This window comes from Mauremys mutica, chromosome 19, assembly GCF_020497125.1.
Source record: "Mauremys mutica isolate MM-2020 ecotype Southern chromosome 19, ASM2049712v1, whole genome shotgun sequence".
Classification (NCBI taxonomy): Eukaryota; Metazoa; Chordata; order Testudines; family Geoemydidae; genus Mauremys; species Mauremys mutica.
In genome coordinates this window covers 9,162,197-9,180,865 of record NC_059090.1, presented here as the reverse complement: position 1 = coordinate 9,180,865, position 18,669 = coordinate 9,162,197, and the positions used below count along the sequence as shown (strand labels likewise).

Sequence of the window (18,669 nt, the reverse complement as noted above, 5' to 3'; positions counted from 1 at the left end):
ACATGATGCATCCGACGAAGTGGGTATTCACCCACGAAAGCTCATGCTGCAAAACGTCTGTTAGTCTATAAGGTGCCACAGGATTCTTTGCTGCTTTTACAGATCCAGACTAACATGGCTACCCCTCTGATACTTGACTTCAGCTATGTTATTCTTGTAGCTGAAGTTGCGTATCTTAGATTGATTTCCCTCCCCCCCGCCCCACCAGTGTAGACCAGGCCAAGGTCTAAAGACATCTTGGTCTGTTATTTCTTTGCATAGTTAACTGTGCAGGATAACATAAGAACCCAGCCCTGTGAAAGTATCTCACTCCTAATGTGCCAGGACTATTTCTAGGATCTTTAAGTCCCCATTCCCATTCAGTCGTTGGCCTTCTGCAGAGGCTGACAACAAGGCAGCCAGTAATAACTGCAATATGCACCACTGTCCATCATGAACTGCACTGAGTCCATGGTCTATTTCAAAGAACCCATGCCGAACAGCTATCAGCACTAAGTTTACTACCAATCTGGGCCAGACGTGAACCAGTAACCTAGAGGTTAATCCTATTTTTCAATATCCCATTACCAGTGCCCTCGAGACAACTGCCCCCCACCCAGTCTTTGCAGCCCTGAATACCTCATCGTCAGCTTTTAGCAACAAATACCAGTTGTTATAGTTCAATCTGTTTACAAATGAAAAACATAGGCACATCTAAAAGAGCCTAGCATGAGGGGTCCTGGCCCATGATGAGGGCTCGTAGATGCTATGGTAATACAACTAATAAAGAAGAAGAATATATGTGCATATGCACTGGGATCCAGCTGAGAGGTCTGTAAGTGCACAAAACTGCTGAAGGCCCTTTATGATGCATCTTTTCCTTGATTCCCTGCAAGACTGTAATTGACTTCATAAATCAGCCCCTGCAGGCCTTGTTATTCAGATGCACCATTTCCTTAAAAGGGCCATGTGACAGGCTACTCCCCACGTTCAACTATCCTGGATGTGCAAAATGTAATTGTAGAGATCCCCAGACCATTGGAAGCTGGGTGTGTTGTATCTGTGTGGTCCATGATGGCTGACCGTTCCTGCCTTGAACCTTGTGAAGTCATTTACACCTGTGCAAAGAGTGTGCAAAATGCTATCATCTGATGCTTTGCCACATACTTCCAGTGTGACCTTGGGCAAGTCACTTATCTTCTGTGCCTCAGTTTCCCATCTGTACAATAGGGATAATAGCACTGCCTTGCCTCACAGGGTTGTTATGAGGATAAGTGCGTTAAAGATGCTATGATGATCAGGGCCACAGAAGTACCTTATGAGATAGAAAGACAAAGTCACATTTTACACTCACATCACCTGGGGTAAGTCACTACGCAGGCTCTCAGGCCGCAGAGAATCTAGCCCAGCATCTTTAACAATAACAGCAAGATGTTAAATGGAAACTAATGTCCTCTTATCCTGCATCTGTCCTTTAGGGTGTACCAGGCTCTCCAGGACAACCTGGACCTAAAGGTTCCAAAGGAGATCGAGGAGAAAGAGTAAGTTAAAAACTTTATTACATGTAAAGATTCACAACCAATTCTGGGCCAGCTCCTCAGATGGTGGAAATCAACATAGGTCCACTGAAGTCCGTGGACCATCTCTGACTAGGTGCACATAAGTTCGGAATATTATGCAAGAATCAGTAAGGGAGACCATTGCACAGGCAGAGCGGACATGTTGTTTTCACAGGGTATAAGTTATCTCTGAAAGTTTCAGAGTAGTGAACATTTGATCCCTAATGTCTATTGGGAACAGATTTTACTATAAACCCTTTAGTACCTAGCATTTTAGATGGTTTAGCTCAGTTATGTTGTGACTGGAAAAGAAGGGCAAAGCATGTTAGAGAGAATAAGAACTATTCTGAAACGGAGCCATTTTTCAGGGTCAAATAATCTTCTTAAAATGTTTGCTTTTACTTCACATTTCGTCATGTAATCGCTATCGTTGCTTATTTTGTCAAGGACATAGAAGTGTTTAATGCCCAAAATACAGCAAGAAGAGTTTGCTGAGTGTTGTTTCCAAGCTGGCCAAGATTAGGAAATACCAAAAAAAACAACAACCCCAAAACCACATGCGAGAGCCTCTTCTCACCAGGTTACCAGCCCAGTGTCTAGGCAGACTAAAGAGGTTCAGAGCAGTATTTAAACTTTTGGATACCTCTGCTATCCCAGTCCTCCAAAACTCTTCAGGACTCCCCGTCACTTACTGTGCCAGACTATGGCCTGTGGACCATTGGTGGCTTGTGGAGACCCTTCTAGGAGGGGCTGTAGAATGAAATCTTTTAAGAACTTAGCACTGGGGGAACTGGATCGATGAGAGAGAATCCTTGTGAGGAGATTTTGTCCATAAAGCGGAGCTACAGAATGAAAAAGTTACCATTAGTGGCGTTTGCAGCATGTTCTGGAAAGGAAAGACAGCTGCATAAAAGTTTTTTAGTGCTAATTTTCCAGTATTTGCCCATAGCAGGAGTCAAGTGGCTGCAGCCTTAATGTATTTCCTTTCTTTAAAGAGGAATTACCTGCATATAGATTTAGGTGGAGCTCATTACCTGCAAATCAGGTAAACAAATCATCTGCATTTGGCAATTTCTCTCCCATCTTCCCCCTTCTGTTTGCTTTTTTCAGTCTGAAGGGCAGAACAATGTTTGTGAGGGCTTAGAAAGGCAAATGCCAAATGCAGTTTGATTAGTTTCAGATGAACTTGGAGACTCTCCAAGCCCATGAGCATAACTAGTGACAGGCTTAACCTGCATTGCTCCAGATTTTACATTAGGGCAACAACAACAATTCAGACTAGATTGTATGATACACACACTGAAAGCAAATAAGACACAGAGGTGGCTGATAAATGTAGTGGTCTTTCAGACCTAGCTACCAAATACTGCTCATCTCTATTAGATGTTAATTTCAGTTTTCAGTGAAGGACACTTATTTATGAAGAGAGCTCTGTATGTAATTAGACATTTGACTCTAAGGTGGCTTAATTCCATAGTTTACACCATTGCTAAATATTACAGATTAGAGCTGGCTGAAAAATTCAGTGGAACAGTTGTGTTGAAACTGAAATATTTGACGTGAAAATGTCTATTTTGATGAAGTTTGATGGGAAAACATCTAAAAAATTCTTTTAGACTCATTTAATTTGGCAAATATCAGACATTTTGTCTGATTTCATTTTGACTATTTATATATAATAAATATAACATTTCAACATTAGAAAAAAACTGTTTAGTTTTGATAAATAGAAATTGTTTAATTTCCATTCTATAAGTTAGCTTGAAATTTCTACTTTTTGTTGTGTTTTGGAACAAAAACAAAATATTGGAATTTCCTGGGGAATGGGAACTCCATTTTCCAACCAGCTGTTATAGATGAATGGCAAAGCAGTAGTTAAAGCTTTCATTGGCAGAAGAAAATAACATTTCTATATAGGATGGTGTGTATGACATGGTATTAAGAAAGTAAATAGGAAAGTGTTATTTCCCCTTTCACACAGCACAAGAATTAGGGGTTACCTGATGAAATTAATAGGTAGCAGGTTTAAAACAAACAAAAGGAACTATTTCTTCACACAATGCACAGTCAACCTGTGCAACTTGTTGCCATGGGATGTTGTGAAGGCCAGAAGTATAAATGGGTTCAAAAGAGAATTAGATGAGTTCATGGAGAATAGGACTATCAATGGCTATTAGCCAAGATGGTCAGGGATGCTACCCCATGCTCTGGGTGACCCTAAACCTCCAACTGCTAGAAGCTGGGCCTTTATGACTGGGGCTGGATCACTCAAAATTACCCTGTTCTGTTCATTCCCTCTGAAGCATCTGGCACTAGGCAGTCAGAAGACAGGACTCTGGGCTAGATGGACCATTGGTTTGAACCAGTATGGCCATTTTTATGTTCTTCCCTTTTTGTTCTTTCCAACCAATGAAAGATCAATCTAGACATTGTGCAGGCTTTTAAATACAGATAATATCTGCTGGCTTATGGTCATGAAATCCCTGGCCACCCACTCTGCTTTTATCATCAATCTGTAGGGGGAAGTGCATGCTGCACTTTTGAATTAGTGTTGGCATCACATGGACAAAGTGCAGAGACTGTGTAAGCTGATGAAGGCCAGAGCAGAACAACAGGGAGGGGCCCATTTTACTATCAATATCTGAGGATAAACAAGATGTCTTGATTCATAGATTCCAAGGCCAGGAGGGACCATTGTGATCATCTAGTCTGACCTCTATAACGCAGACCGTACAACTTCCCCAACATAATGACTAGAGCAGAACTGTTAGAAGAAACCTCCAATCTCAATTTAAAAATTGTCAACGATGGAAAATCCACAATGACCCTTGGTAAATTGTTCCAACAATGTACCTCCTGCCACCTTAGTTCAGTGAATTGCTGCTTGCTTAAACTATTGCATGGGCCTGATTCACCCAGTGCAGGATCTAAGCAACTCATATCCGTTCAGTGGGGTCATTTGGGTTTATATTTTCTCCTTCTCATCAGTATATAGTTCTGCCAGCAGTTGTCACCAAGTGTCGCACAGGTCTCTCTAATGCAGTATTTTTGATATAGTATCTTGTTCCGAATTGGTTCTTCATATAAAACCGCTGGAAGGTTCATAACAGCAAAAAAATAAAAGGCATGTGGAAGGGGTGGCTATAGCAGGTCAGAAAATGGAAATTATATTCTGCACAATATTTAGAATGAAATGAAAGGTTTTTTCAATTTTGTTTGAAAATTTTCAGATTTTCTTGAAAATAATTTTGAGCCAATTTAAAATCAATCTAAATTTAAAAAAAATTCATGTTAGGGGTACTTCCCCCTTTTCCAGAGGGGAAAAAGAGGGGGAATGGAGGAAAAGGCAGTAGAGGAAAGGAAACACAAAAATGGCCATTTTGATTCCTTTTTATTTGAATCAAAACAAATATTTTTCAAATGGGTTTGAAACTGTTGTTTTGAATCGTTTCACCCAAAACTGCCCCAGAAAACTTGGAATATGAAAATTTATGAAAAAAATTGTATAATTCAAAAAACCCTTTTTCAGCAAAAAAATCTATGCAGGGAAATTGAGTAGTTCTAGTTGTGGATAAGAGGGTGAGCATGTGTGCAGAAGATGACTAAAAGGGTACATGATGGAGTTTTAAGGAAAAATCATAATTGGATATTGCGGTCTTTTGTTCAATGGCGAAGGCTGAGCAGTCTTCGCCTATCCATTATACTGTATGGAAGAATGTTGTATTTGCGGGGAAAACTCTAGGGCCAAATTTCTCCCCACTTGAACTTCAGAGAAGTCAACTAAGTTAAAGAGGATGCAAATCCATTTTACAAAGATCGGCCTGAGATCCTGAACCAAACTTCCCCACATGTTGAGAGGATTCAGAACTAGCGCTTGAGAGAGATTACCCATTTTGCTGCCTGCTTGAATGCTGAAAGCGGTAAAATTGAGAGGAAAGAACTTCCGTGCCATCTCATGAGTTTATTTGTTAAGCCATTTTAATTCTGCTGGTAAAATTACATTTTGTTCTCATCAAATGGCGGGGAAAAATGACACTTGCTTTATTTCCAACAGGGGCAAGCAGGTCTGTCTGGAGAGAGAGGCAATAAGGGACTGCCTGTAAGTGTTGTACGTGTGTGTGTGAGAGAGACAGAGACAGACACACACACGGAGATGGGGTGTGGGTGTATGTCATGTCCAGCACCTTAAATACCACCTGGCTGGACTGTGACTGGTACTACAAGTTCTCTCTGGATGCTAATACGACATTCAGGTCAGGAGACAGCATCTCTGAGATCTGTGCCAATGAAACACTGCATTTCAGTGCTGCGCTTTATCGTCAAGTGGACAAAGCAGTAGAAAATGCCCTGTACCTGCCTGGGGTTGAGGAGCTCGACTGCGTGATCTCATAAGTCTTCTCTCTCTCTTTGCTGGATCTAGGAGTGGGGCTAGTAGTCTGTTGAGAAGAGAAGTGCTCCACCAACCGTAGTTCTTCCCTCAGGAGTGAGAAATTGGTAGCAAAAGATTTGTGCAGAACATAGATCTGAGGTACCGCCTCTGCTTTACCTCGATGAGGCCAGATTTGCTCTAGCATCTATACTGTCTGTATTGTGGAAGTGGACCCAGTCATGGATCACAACTCTGTGTTAGGTGCTGTACGAACAGTCTTTTTGTTCTGTCTCTGCTGCAAAGTGCTTACAGGCTGAGCAGAAGCCAGCCTGGTAACATTCTGCTGGCATGAAGAGGGTTGAGAGGGGCTGTGGCAGGGTGGGTGAAACCTTCCTATTGCCAGGGAGGGGACACAGGTGGGCAGCAATGCTCATGAAGGGGTCATGGCCAGTGAAGCAGGAAGGACATGCTAATTCAGCGCAGCCCCACAGGAGCTGCCTCCTACCAGGTCTCCTGTTGACAGAACTATAAAGCTGCCTCCCACGTTGGAACTCTGGACAGACCATGTGCCCTGTGGCTAAGCCATCGCAATTCCACCAGCAAGCCTGAACTCTCCAAACCTCCTTTATCCGCGAGGCTGAGCAGGAAATCTCTTGAGAACAGGCTTTCTCCCACTAGTTTTGAGACTACCAGCTTCTGGCCAGGCTGGGAATCCTCTGGAACAACGTCTCTCAGGCTAAGACCGCAGTTACATGTGCAGTTCTGGTGAAAACAAAAAATATTAGGGAGCGAATCCAACCAAGAGTTGGGTTCAGTTTGAGTTTGGGTGGAAATGTTGTGGGGTGGGGGAGGTCAGAGGGCTCTTGTTTTGCCTGACATGGTTCTCTCCCATCTCTGCTACTATCTTGCTCTGCTTTAAATGTCTCTGCAAGGCCCAATGTTGCTGAGGAGCCAAGTTCTCATCCCAGCCACCTTACTCAGCAGTTCGTGGACCTTTCCATTGCTCTTTATTTAGCTTGTGGTTTACTCTGTGTGTGCCATCTGCTGCTTGGGAAATGCAGACACTTCCTGATTAGATGAGTGGGCAGCAGGGGAATGTCAGACAAACTGTCGCAATAACTAGGGATCTTTCTTCAGTAAAGATGTAATGAGCATCTTGCAGAGAGGTGGAGGGTGATGTGGCTAATTAACGGGACTCTTGCTTGGTGGATATGGATTTTTCTGGAAAAAGAAATGTAGAGGTGATTATAGTGAACCCCCTACTGCTTTTCGTGTAAGCGTTGCTTACGGGGAAAGCCTCACGCTTCACACATGGTTGTGGTCGAGGTCCCTGGCCGCAGCAATCAGACAATGGTTCATTGCAATGCAAACATCATATAGCTCAAGTCGCTCTGGGCCAAGTTCAGCTGTGGTGTAAATGGGTAGACACTCTCTTCCCCTCCCTTGCCAAGCCAGCAGGAGCTGAATTTGGCCCCGTCTAAATGAACAGATGACATACATTGTGATTTCAATTTGCTTTCTGCTGACGGGGCTTTTTTGAGGGAGGGGATTTGAATGACTTTGGATGGCAAATCGCCTCGTTTACATGGAAATTTGTTTGTCTCATCTTAGGGTGAACCAGGCAAGAAGGGTGAAGAAGGAGATAAAGGGGCTGACGTAAGAAAACACTTTTACTGCTGCCTGGTTGGTCTATTGGTAAAAAGAGCATTCACTCCCCTTGGGACCATACCCTGTCCTTGTTCTGTGTGCAGGACGCCCGGTAAAGTAATGGAGAAGTGGGGGGATTGCAAAGATAAAAGGGCAGATGATGCAGGTGGCATTAACCTCAGCTGCAAATATCCATGGGCACGGGCATGTTCAAAATCTGGATCCAAATGTTTTTGGCTTGCTCAGTGTCTGAGTGGCACCCAATTGTTAATGGTATATATCCTTACAGCACCCCTGTGAGATAGGGCAGTTTTACAGATGGGGAACAGTGGCCCAGGGTAGATTCAGACCAGCAAGGTAGATTCAGACCAAGGTGACCAGCAATGCAGTGACTGAGCTGCAACTGAGTCATTGCCCAGTGCCTTGTCAACTAGACCATCCTTCCTACCGAGCTGATCCCAGATCTAGTAGAATATGGCCCCTTGACAAGGTCTGATTTTGTTTTTTCAACAGCAGGCGCCTGCTGATCCCTTGCTTTGCCATTAAATAATCAAGAGTAAGATATTTGGGACCCAGCCAAGAAAGAGACAACACTCTTCCCCAAACCCACGCCACTACCGAGATAATTTCACAAAATAGCAGCGAAAGGGTTTCTTGTGACATTGTTCAGTTTGGTGGTACAAGATCAGTGCAGGGAAAGCCAGGCCCACCCAAGTGATGCTCAGAACAAATGTTAGATCTGCTTAGCAAGGAATACTTTAACTGTACAATAACTAGTGCAGTTGACTGTGGAAATGGGCACAAGCCACGTAGTTTGAATCCAAGCCTCACAGTTTGACAATGTTCAGATTTGCATGGCTATTGGTTTGGCCCATTATGCAAATAGGAGCCAGCTGAAAATTTTGGATCTGGCTCCAACCCTCTCCAAAATTTTAGAGATGCCAGAATTTGGGTTTATAATGGAGGCTTTGTGCCTTTCCTTTGGATGTTTATAGAGACATCGCCCTATTCTCCACAGATTTGCAACCTGGTTTTGCTTTATGAAATCATTAGCAGTTTCAGGGGCTACGTTAGTATTGTAGCCTTGGAGGATTGCATTATAAACTTAAATAATATACCTATGCTGTAGACACATACAGAGGTTTTGTTTTTTCCTTCTTGCAGGGAGAAGGAGTTCAACAACTTCGAGAAGCCCTGAAGATTTTAGCTGAGAGAGTGTTAATTCTAGAGCATATGATAGGAATTCATGGTGAGTGTCTCACAGCCTGGGGCTAAACATTGCTTTTCTGGAGAAGTTAGTGTGAGAACAGAGTGACATCCCTCTAACAGTTCTAGAATTGGCTAGTTCTAGACTCCTAGAATATATGACTCTTCTTTTCACCTGCTCTCTCTCAATAAGCTGCTGGATGCTAGGGCTCAGTGCTGGTTCAGCACAGTAGCTGATTTTTAAAAGTAGGTGCCTAAAGTTAGGCTCCTAAATCCATAATGAGGTGACTAAAATGGCTGAGTTTTACACACTGAGCACCTGCAGCTATCAGCACTACAGACCTAGCTCAGCAGCAGATCAAGCCGTGTTGTGTTCTGCTTCATGTAACCACTACAAAAATGTTCTCATTGCAGTCTTTGACAGCAGCTGAGGCTCTGGTCCAATCGCCATAGTCCACTGACATCAGCTGAGGAGCTGGCCTTTTTAGTATTCATCATGTCTGATGGCCCCTAGAATGGGTCAGGCCTGCAAATCCATAATCCAGGCAACTCCCCTGATTAAAATTCAGAAAACACTGATTTGTGGAAACATGACTTAGTGGCTCATGTGTTCCTACTATTTAAAATGAAGCACTCAATATTTTGAGTGATTCAGTTGGAGCCATTTCCCTCCCCACCAGTCCTCTGACAACAGGCCTGTGGCAAAGCGGGTTTTCTGATTCTCACACATCAGAGTTTTCTCTGCTGCTGATGTAACAAAGAGAAATCACTTGGTTTGGAGCTGGGGCTCAATGCCTTGACAGATGCATAGCTTGCTCTGCATAATTTTTTCCTACAGAAATGGTCAGAGCAAGGGGAAAATGTTTTGAATCTGTTCACGATTATGTTCTCTCTGTGCCTTTGAGAGGTTGGTTGGGGCTTTTGGCACCAACACAAATGCTTCTTGGCTAAGCACCATTTACTTCCTTCAGTGCTGCTGGCACCCTTGTCGTCGCCTCGTCCATAAAGCACGGCACTGCTTTGCCCTCTTTCAAATCTCTCTGCAAGATCCACTCCCACGGGGCCGTCTGTGTGAAACTGGCAACGGATAACAGCCAGGGAGGACTTCTGATAGTTATATGGCTTCTGTGAAATTTTCAAATGTACCAAAGTGACTTAGGCGCTTAAAGCATATGTCTTATTGAAAGTCAATGAAAGTCAGGCTGCTAAATCCCTGTCACTTTGTAAAATAGGACTTAAGCACTTTGGGAAATTTAACATGTGAATGTATTCATTGACCTTGTCCTTCCCACCCCTATTCCTACTGACTTGTTACTCACATTTTTGGCAACTTGTCTTCGATTGTAAACTCTTCTGGGCCGGGACTGTTTGTCACCCTGTGTTTGAATAGCACAGTCAGGGCCCTGTAATTAGAACCTCTAGGTGCAACCATAGTACAAAGAACTAAGAAAAGGGGGGAAGGGGAATGTAGGGTTCAATCACCAGGGAGGTGAGCCAGAAATTGTGGGAGGAAATCCGCTGTCTCGACGTTCATGCTCTTCCTGGGGCCACAAAACATCAAGAAGGTAGCCAGAAAATTTAGGGCTTTATATAGGCTTGTTCTCTCAACATCATAAGATTTAAAATTAATTTGATACACAACTGCCTTAAAGTGGAGAACATTAAGATGTTTTAAGCCAATCCGACAGCAGGAATAGTTACTCTCCCTCCCAACTGGTGAGCGCCCTGGGAAATGTACTTGATAGTTCAGTGAGAGAAGGAGTTTGCAAAATATTTACAGCGTGGCTAGAACCTGAGCACTTGACAACCTCAGCATTACCAGTGATAGCATCACCTCCTGACTTGCATAGGCCTGCACTAGCAAAATCCAGCATGCTTTGTACGGCCACTTTCCTTTTGAAGAATACGCAGGCACTCTAAAGCTCCAAGCGCTTTGCATTGGGTGTGACTCTCCGGTGCCCTTTACCTTGTGCATCCATTTATACTAGCGTAAAGTACTATCAAAGGGGAATGGCAGCATTAACATGCACTTGGCATTGGTGTAAATGACTTGAAGGTGCAGGACAGTGGAAAACCAGGCATAGCGAGTTGAGTCAATTGATTCACTTTTTGGCTTCGTCTACTACACACAGATTTTATAGCAGTGTAATAGGGTCGGTTTAGGGGTGATTTACCAATATAGGAATTGTATTTCTATTTGAACTTTGTCTCAGTCTCTGTTTATGTACAATTTAAAAACACAAATACATCACAAAATAGATCCTGCATCAATTAAAGGCTGCCACCCTCCTCCTCTGAGCCAACTCAATGGGAGAAGCCTCCGCAAACAGGCTCCGGCATACAGGCTGTCTGATCGGAGAGGGGAAAAGCCAGCTCTAGAGTTGAGGGTCACTCAGAGGATGCTCTGCTCCCAGACATTTAAATTAATTAGCTCGAGCACCTCCATTGAGCTCAACTGCTGGGAGACAGTTAAGGTAAGTAGGACCTAGAGCAACGTAGGCTTTATAGATTAAGACCATTAATGTAAATTGCACGCAAAACTGGACTGGAAGCCAGATCTGGTTATTGCACAGAATTTGCCATTCATGCTGCAATACAAAGCTGTGTGTTACAGTGACAAAGGGATTTAATTTGTCTTAGATTAGTTAGTTGGGAAATTTATTTTAATAAATAATTGGTATTATAGACCCTTCTTGTCCACTCTTTCAGGCCAAAGGAAAGGTTGAATCAGGAGCAGCTCTTGGCACCAGCAAACCAAGCATGTGCTTGAGGTGGCACAATTCCAGGGGTGGCATTCCAGGAGGTTTTTTGTTTTTGTTTGGGGTGGCAAAAACTCTAGATCCGGCCCTGGGTTGAATGTTGAAGCTGCTTAGGCTCAAAACCAGAGTCTTCATTAAACTAGTACAACCGCAGAGTGCAAAGAAAGCTGTTTGCATGCAGCGGTTCCATGTAGTGAAACTGATTTTTATTGAGCAGAGACAACTCCCAAGCTGTGAGGCCACCCCACATTTTAATCAGCTGCCGCTAAGGATCTGACCCTGCTCCCGCTATGGGCACTGAGATTTTTGCCATGACTTCTGTGCAGGAGACCCAAGCCGAAATGCCAATTGCATGCTATCATTGTCAGACAAAGCGCCAGAATCCACGTGGTTTTGGAAACCAAAACCACCACCCAAGCAACAAAGCAAAACCTACCAACAAAAACCTTTCCCCACACAACAGGATGGAAGCTTAAGATAATCAGAGCGTATTAACCAGCCCTACAGAACAGAACAGCAGGACACAGGAAAAGCCCAATTTTGGCAATGCTTATTTCCAACTAGCGCAGCACAAATCCCTATGCACTGGGGTACTCACTTGAATTAGAAATAGTTCCGGCTGTGAGCAGACCAGTGCTGGAGGTCTGGCTAGGAAGGCTGGGCTCTTGGCAGTGGAACAAACAAGTGTCCATTACTGAGTGCAAAAGGAAAAGAAACAGGGGCATTAACATTGAAGAGTCAGCATTATGGGTTTGCGTGCCTAAGCACCTGAAGAGGACTGTGGCCCTAGCTTTATGGGGCAGGATCATTGTAGAAAGGCTCCTCACCATAAGAGGAAGCCTGGGAGACCAGACTGCTGGGATTTATTGCCAGTGGTTGCTAATGAGCTGTGTGACCTGGGGCGAGTCACATAGAATATCAGGGTTGGAAGGGCCCTCAGGAGGTCATCTAGTCCATCACCACTCTGTGCTTGTTTCCCCACCTATAATGTGTGTAGTGATACTTAGTAACTCCTCAGGAGTGTTGAATCTTAATGTTTGCTCAATTAATGTTTAAATGACCTTTGGCACTTCTATAACTGCTGACAACTAAGGACCACAAGGCACTGCTGTTATGATTAATCGTGTTGATTATGGATCAGCTGAGAACAGACCCATTGTGCGAGGTGCTGTACAAAGAGTAGTAGGCAGTCCCTTCCCCAAAGAGCTTGCAATCTACAAAGAAACAGGGGAAGGGGTGTGCTAAACAAGCCATGGGAGCAAGGGGGTAGTGGCAAAGGCCATGTTAGTTCCCTTTTATTGTTTTGGGAAGGGAGGAGTTAGGTAGGAGTGCACCAGCTACGTGGAAAGAAAAGTGAAGGGAGAGGGGACATTGAAGGGAAGGGGAGAAGTGTAAGAAGGGTCGGGACTTTGTTTTCTCTTTAATAGGTACCACTCAGGCCTTCAGCACTGTACAGTGGCTCCTTACCCTGCCCCTCCTATTCAATAAACTCTCCCTTGGCTTGATCTCCTTTCAGATTCTTTATCGTCCATGGAACCGGGCTCAGGGCAGGAAGTGATCCTAGGCTCCTCTCTACGAACGAGCATCAAGATCAAACGTGGTGGTCCTGAGCAGCGGCGCAAGCCCTATCAGATCCTCGCTTCGCTGCTGGAGGACGCCAAAGCCAAAGGGAAAAGCAACGGAATGAAATAGGAGCATTTGTGCATTCTAAAGGCCATTCACTGATTAAAGATACAGTATCCTAGTGCTTAATCACGGTGTGCAGAAGGAAGTGGGTAGGAGGCTGCAGGCTTAGCAGTAGGGCTTCCTTGCCTGGACACTGCTAAACCATTACTGCAGGGAATGTCTTAACTGTAACTCAAAGATTCTTATGAAGAGCAATTCCTCTCCCCTGCCCCAACTCCAGCATACACCAAATGGCAGGTATTCTTAAAAACTATCCCTGGAAATGGATACCCTCCCCCAGCCCTCTTCAAAGGGCTTGATCCTCCCCCTCACAAATTACTTGTTTAAAAGACCGCATAGCTGGCTCAGACATCATTCAGTTCTACCCTAGCTCAAAGCAAAAGCCCGGAGCAACATTATACTATTATGTTTAAAAATAACCAAATGCCACCAAGTTTTTTGTTTTCATGCTATAATTTCTAGTTGAAGATACCCCTTTCAGAACTCCACAGAAGCCATGGAAATGTTTCTTTTTAAAGAGTAGAGTGAAAAATTAAGAACTAATAATTTATTTGACAAATTTCATCTCTCTTTGTGGCGTGTCTTTCAACAGATCATGATTTGTCTCAGATGTGCTGGCTATTCAAAATCTTTAGCAAATTTCATGTACTCTTGGGCTTTCTGATTGAAATTTAAAATCAGGGAGTTGAGCTGTGTTGACTGGTTGTGTGAATGGTGTCATATAGACCTTCTGGTATTCCTTCTGTTCCCTGATTGCACGAACAGCTTACTATCAGGTTTCTGGTATAAATAATTACAGAATGTAAAATTTGCTCTTCATGCATATTCAAGATCAACATTCTTTTTGCAAACATTCATAGCAAGCAAGACAAAATTGTATGAAAGTTTGCATAAAGTGAACACAAAATAGGTATAAACATAGCCGAGAAACATTACTCTTATTAGGAACAAATATGCACTGAAAATGTTCTGCAGTATTGACCCAGCTTTAGATCATAAGCTGGAACTATTGATAAAGCTTTCTTTATTGTGGATACTTTTAAAAATACCCACACTATCTCCTACTGGTTTAAATCTGGGGGCGGCCCGTTGGCAAAACACAGTAGAAGGATTAGACTCTTGCCAGTGGTTTGTCTTGTGATCTTGCAGTGAAATGCTCAATCATTTTACTTTTTGCAATAACTCTTATTGTTGGGGAAACAGACTTCCACTGTTAAGAGGCTGAACAGAAATTTCACATCTGCTGTCCAATCAAATTGGATGAGGTAATGTTAGACAATTAATTTACTTTTTTACTTAATTTTTTTTTAATAGCAGGATTGAATGAGCAAAGCAACTGACAGTAGGTTACAGAATTTTTCACTTTTCAGTCACTGGTTCAACTCCTCTCCAGGGCACTAGTGAACAAATGTTGTTGTCTCTCTATTTGGTGGCTTAAGTAAATTCATAGCATCATGCAGGCTCGTTCCTAATACAAACTATCTACATAAAAAAGCCACCATTGAAATTGATTAGCACCGTTGTTGGCAACCTCAGAGAGAGCTGAATGGCCCATGGAGACAGGTCAGGATGGAGGCATGTGGCATGCTGAAAACTGGAATCTTACACTGCCCGTGGATGTAGGCTGTGAAAGCACCAGAGCCTGAACCCTTTATTCTAGGCAGTCTGACTTAGCCTAACACTAATTTTAAAAAGTGTGAGATATTTATGTATGTACATGTGCACACACAATCTCTCTGTCTACAAAGATACCGAACTATATCAAAACATCCATCTCAGGCCTCTAGACAGTATTGCATCATTAACCACAACTAGTTCAAAACCCACCCCAAGTGAATGGATTTACATCTTTCAACTGCCACCATTTTACAAACCCTAGGTGAAGGGGAAGGCTGATATCATAAGTTCCTAACAAACAAAAAGCAACATCTTCAGCTGATAACGTGGTCCTCTCAGAGAAATCACCCCATGCTGTACAGTTAAACAATATAAACAGCCACTGAAGGACCAAAAGCTGCAGAAAATTTATTTCCTTAACATACTTTTGAATTCAGGCACAGTCTAGGAACTGGGGATAACAACTAAGTCTGCATTCCATAGACAAGGGGTATAGTTATGTCCTTGCTTGGATCCATTTAAGGTAGTCATTGGGCAAGTCAAATCAGCCCAAAATGTGGAGGACTGCTGGGGAGGCAAAGCAAAATACAATCAGGTGCTATTCCCCATTAGCCATGAGAGACTTCAAAGAACTTTAAAGTCAATGCAACACTTCAGGAGATGCAACCATAAAGAGCAGATGTTTCAGTCTCCTGTGGTACATTACATTCTGGGGGAGCTGTGTCGTTGATGTGATACAGGTAAACAGGGAGCAATAACCCAGCCTGGAGAGAATAAAATGGTTTGTCAATATCAGTAAGGCATTGAGCGAGAGCAATGGTCACATCCTGGTATGACTTCTAGGACAATAAAATAAGGCCTTCAGAAGAGATGCTAGTTGCAAGCCCAAGGCTACATCCAGTGACCATGTGTATATAAACAATTCTGAATGTGATCAGTATCTTTTAGAAATAGCTGGCAGCCATCTCTCAGTCTAAATACAAAGAGCACAACTATACCAAGACATCTGGTAGACAAACAACAAAAGCTCTGTGAACATTTTCTTCCATTCACTAACAGAGGTGGAATGAAGTTGTATAAAGGGAATTTAGACCATGAAGTCTTGTTGAGGGACAGCTGTTTTATAACACAGCCATGCCACATTTGCACTAGTTTTGTTCTTAAACTGGTCTCCTGTTTCCTTTTAGAAAAACTTGATGACTACAACATGCTTTTATAAGCCAGCTAGTGGTTAGAAATTTGCAAGAGGTTCCTGGTTACTTCTGTTGATAGATAATCTGGGGTCCCATCCTGCACATATTACCAGGCAGAATGCTAATTACCCTCCTGTCTAGTAGTAAGTCTTCAGGAAATTGGTTCCTGAGACATGATGAGAAATCACAGTTTGGTCAAAAGATTTATGCTGGTTTGAGCTGCATTTCATCTGATCACTAGGAAAGAGTTTTGCCATAGCAGGACCCAGAGGCAAAACCAAACAACCCTCCAACCAGATATTTTAAAAGGGAAATATCAATATTCCGTTTTGACGATCCCATGATTGTTGCATGTAATTTGGGAAGGGGGAGAGATATTATGCAGTGTGGGTCCAATTAGTAGTTCCTTGAGATTTCGGAGTCCCCCAAATGAGTTAAAGGGGACAGTTTTTGTTCCCACGACTTAGTATTTGGGAATTAAAAAACAATTGCATTCGCCTGATGAGTAATCCCTTTAGTTGGTTTGCATTTGACTAGTGTGCTGGGTTTTAATTAAATTATTCAGAACAACTTAGCGGTAAAATGAAAAAAAGTTAATTGAAATGGTGTGCAATTAATCCTAGCAGATTGATTGTCAGAAGGCAGGTTTAGGTTCAGATTGCAACATCATTTTAATTACCAACTTTCACAGATTTCTATGAAGACCTATGTAATTCTTTGCTCCCAACACTCCTTGTTTTGCTAAGGGCTTGTCTACACTACCCGCCGCATGGCAGGCAGCGATCGATCCAGCGGGGGTCGATTTATCGTGTCTAGTCTAGATGCGATAAATCCTCTCCCGGGTGCTCTCCTGTCAACTCCTGTACTCCAGCACCGTGAGAGGCTCAGGCAGAGTCGAAGGGGGAGCAGCAGCAGACTCACCGCAGTGAAGACACCGCGGTCCCGTCCCCACCACCAGTGAAGACCAGGCCTTAGCTACATCTCTCTCTTAATGTGGTACTGTATCTTTAATCTGGGTAACGATAGGACCATATAGTGTGGACATTGTCACTGGACTAGGGTTTAATTCCTCACTAGTAAATCAATTAGACCACATTGTGGTGCAGTCTTAGTTAAAAAAAAAAGTTATAAAGGTGAACATAACCTCATATGTTGACATTAATGATATTTGTGACTAAATAAACCACTCCAACCACATTTTCCATCTTAGGCGGGATACTAAGATTCGTTTTAGCCTGGGCATATGCATTTTACCATCTCTGTGTAATTTAGGGGGTGGACATATTTCAAATGCGTGCTCATTTAGAAGTATACTTTAATTGAAATGTTAGTGCTTTATCTTACATACATACTGTGCAATACCATAGTGTGTTCTTTTGCCTTTGTTAAGAATTCTTTGGGATTTTTAAAGTACTTCTCTAAACTCCAATACTTTTCAACTTGGATTGGTTCTGTTAGTAGAAAAACAAATTTTCCTTGCCTTGAGCTAACCAAAAGCAATGGCTGCATATTGCACAGTATAATACGTTATAGTTTATGCACCCCAACTTTCACTAGTGCTCTGGTATCCTCTTGAGAAATAGAGGATGTTTCACTCCAGAGTATCCAATATGCATTGGTTCTAAAGACTTGACAGCAATGCAGAAAAATAGGAATAAGTTAGAGATAAGGGTCATATCCTGCTTCCACTGATGTCCACAGAGCTCTTGCCATTAATAGGAGCAAGAATAGGCCACATGTTCAGATCCAGATCTTCAGTTAGTGTAAATTGGGACAGGTCCAGTGATGTCAGTGGAACTATGACTATTTACACTAGATCTGGCTCACAAACTTTGGCACTGAACCGAAATCCCAGATCCAATCTATAGAATAAACTTTGTCAAAGCAGAAACCCATCCACTACACCTATGGCTTCAGGAAGACAGACAGACACACTAATTCTAGGATTACATGAAGGTAGGTTCTTGATTGACTAATTGGAAATCCCTTCTAGTCCACAATTATAACCTCTGTATTATTCAAGATTATAGTCCATTCTGCTCCAGCACTGTGGGGGTGGGGGGTGGGGATTAAACTACTTATTCTGAAATCAAGTGAATCAAAGGTGCTATAAATGTCCATGAAACACATTCCCAATCATAGAAGAAAATGTTAACTCTTTTCACATTATTTTACACTATTTTTTTTATTTATAGCCGTGTGTTGTGTGCGCGTAAGGGGTCCCAGCTTCCCTAATTGTAATAAGTTCTACAATCATTTGATCTTTTAGAGTGAAGTTAGATACAGTCTCTTGTAATTGTGTGTAATTTTTAACAGAACAATAACCAATCTCCTCTGACATGATGAACTCATTCCTGACAGGCTCCAACGTTTGTCATCAGACTTCACTAAAGGACAAAATAAAAAATAAAATAAAAAACCCAACCTGTTAGCTCCAGATCTTGCATGGTTACGTTTCTGTTTTCATCTTGCTATATTCTTGTTCCTGGTATCTATTTCTCTGTATTTGCTATGGGGTTTGTTACTGTATATGGAATGTTTTGTATTCAGCATTTTTTTTTTAAACAGAGCAGAGTGGGAACAATATTTAAGAACCCACAAATACCAAAGACCTTTCATGTAATGCACTGAGAAATAAACATACTGTAAGTGAA

General features: G+C 42.5%; 1 protein-coding gene and 1 long non-coding RNA gene across 6 annotated transcripts in view; one reads left to right on the top strand and one right to left on the bottom strand.

Annotated features, from left to right (window-relative positions):
- Positions 1 to 18,669, top strand: part of COL26A1 (collagen type XXVI alpha 1 chain) — a 224,745-nt gene extending 206,076 nt beyond the window's left edge. For 3 of the 5 annotated variants that reach the window (XM_044993587.1, XM_044993585.1, XM_044993584.1), the window contains exons 10-14: positions 1,458 to 1,520; positions 5,593 to 5,637; positions 7,519 to 7,563; positions 8,719 to 8,803; positions 13,036 to 18,669. In XM_044993587.1, coding sequence (XP_044849522.1) covers positions 1,458 to 1,520; positions 5,593 to 5,637; positions 7,519 to 7,563; positions 8,719 to 8,803; positions 13,036 to 13,211 — 414 coding nt within the window. In that variant the 3' untranslated portion in view covers positions 13,212 to 18,669. Of the gene's footprint in view, positions 1 to 1,457; positions 1,521 to 5,592; positions 5,638 to 7,518; positions 7,564 to 8,718; positions 8,804 to 11,736; positions 12,137 to 13,035 lie in introns of those variants that run through there. The other 2 variants (XM_044993588.1, XM_044993586.1) reach the window with 2 other exon arrangements.
- LOC123352962 lies at positions 8,778 to 13,163 on the bottom strand. Its single transcript, XR_006574338.1, has 4 exons — positions 12,987 to 13,163; positions 12,118 to 12,213; positions 10,080 to 10,136; positions 8,778 to 9,885 (listed from the first exon to the last, which is right to left on the bottom strand). It is a non-coding gene; the product is annotated as an uncharacterized LOC123352962 (long non-coding RNA).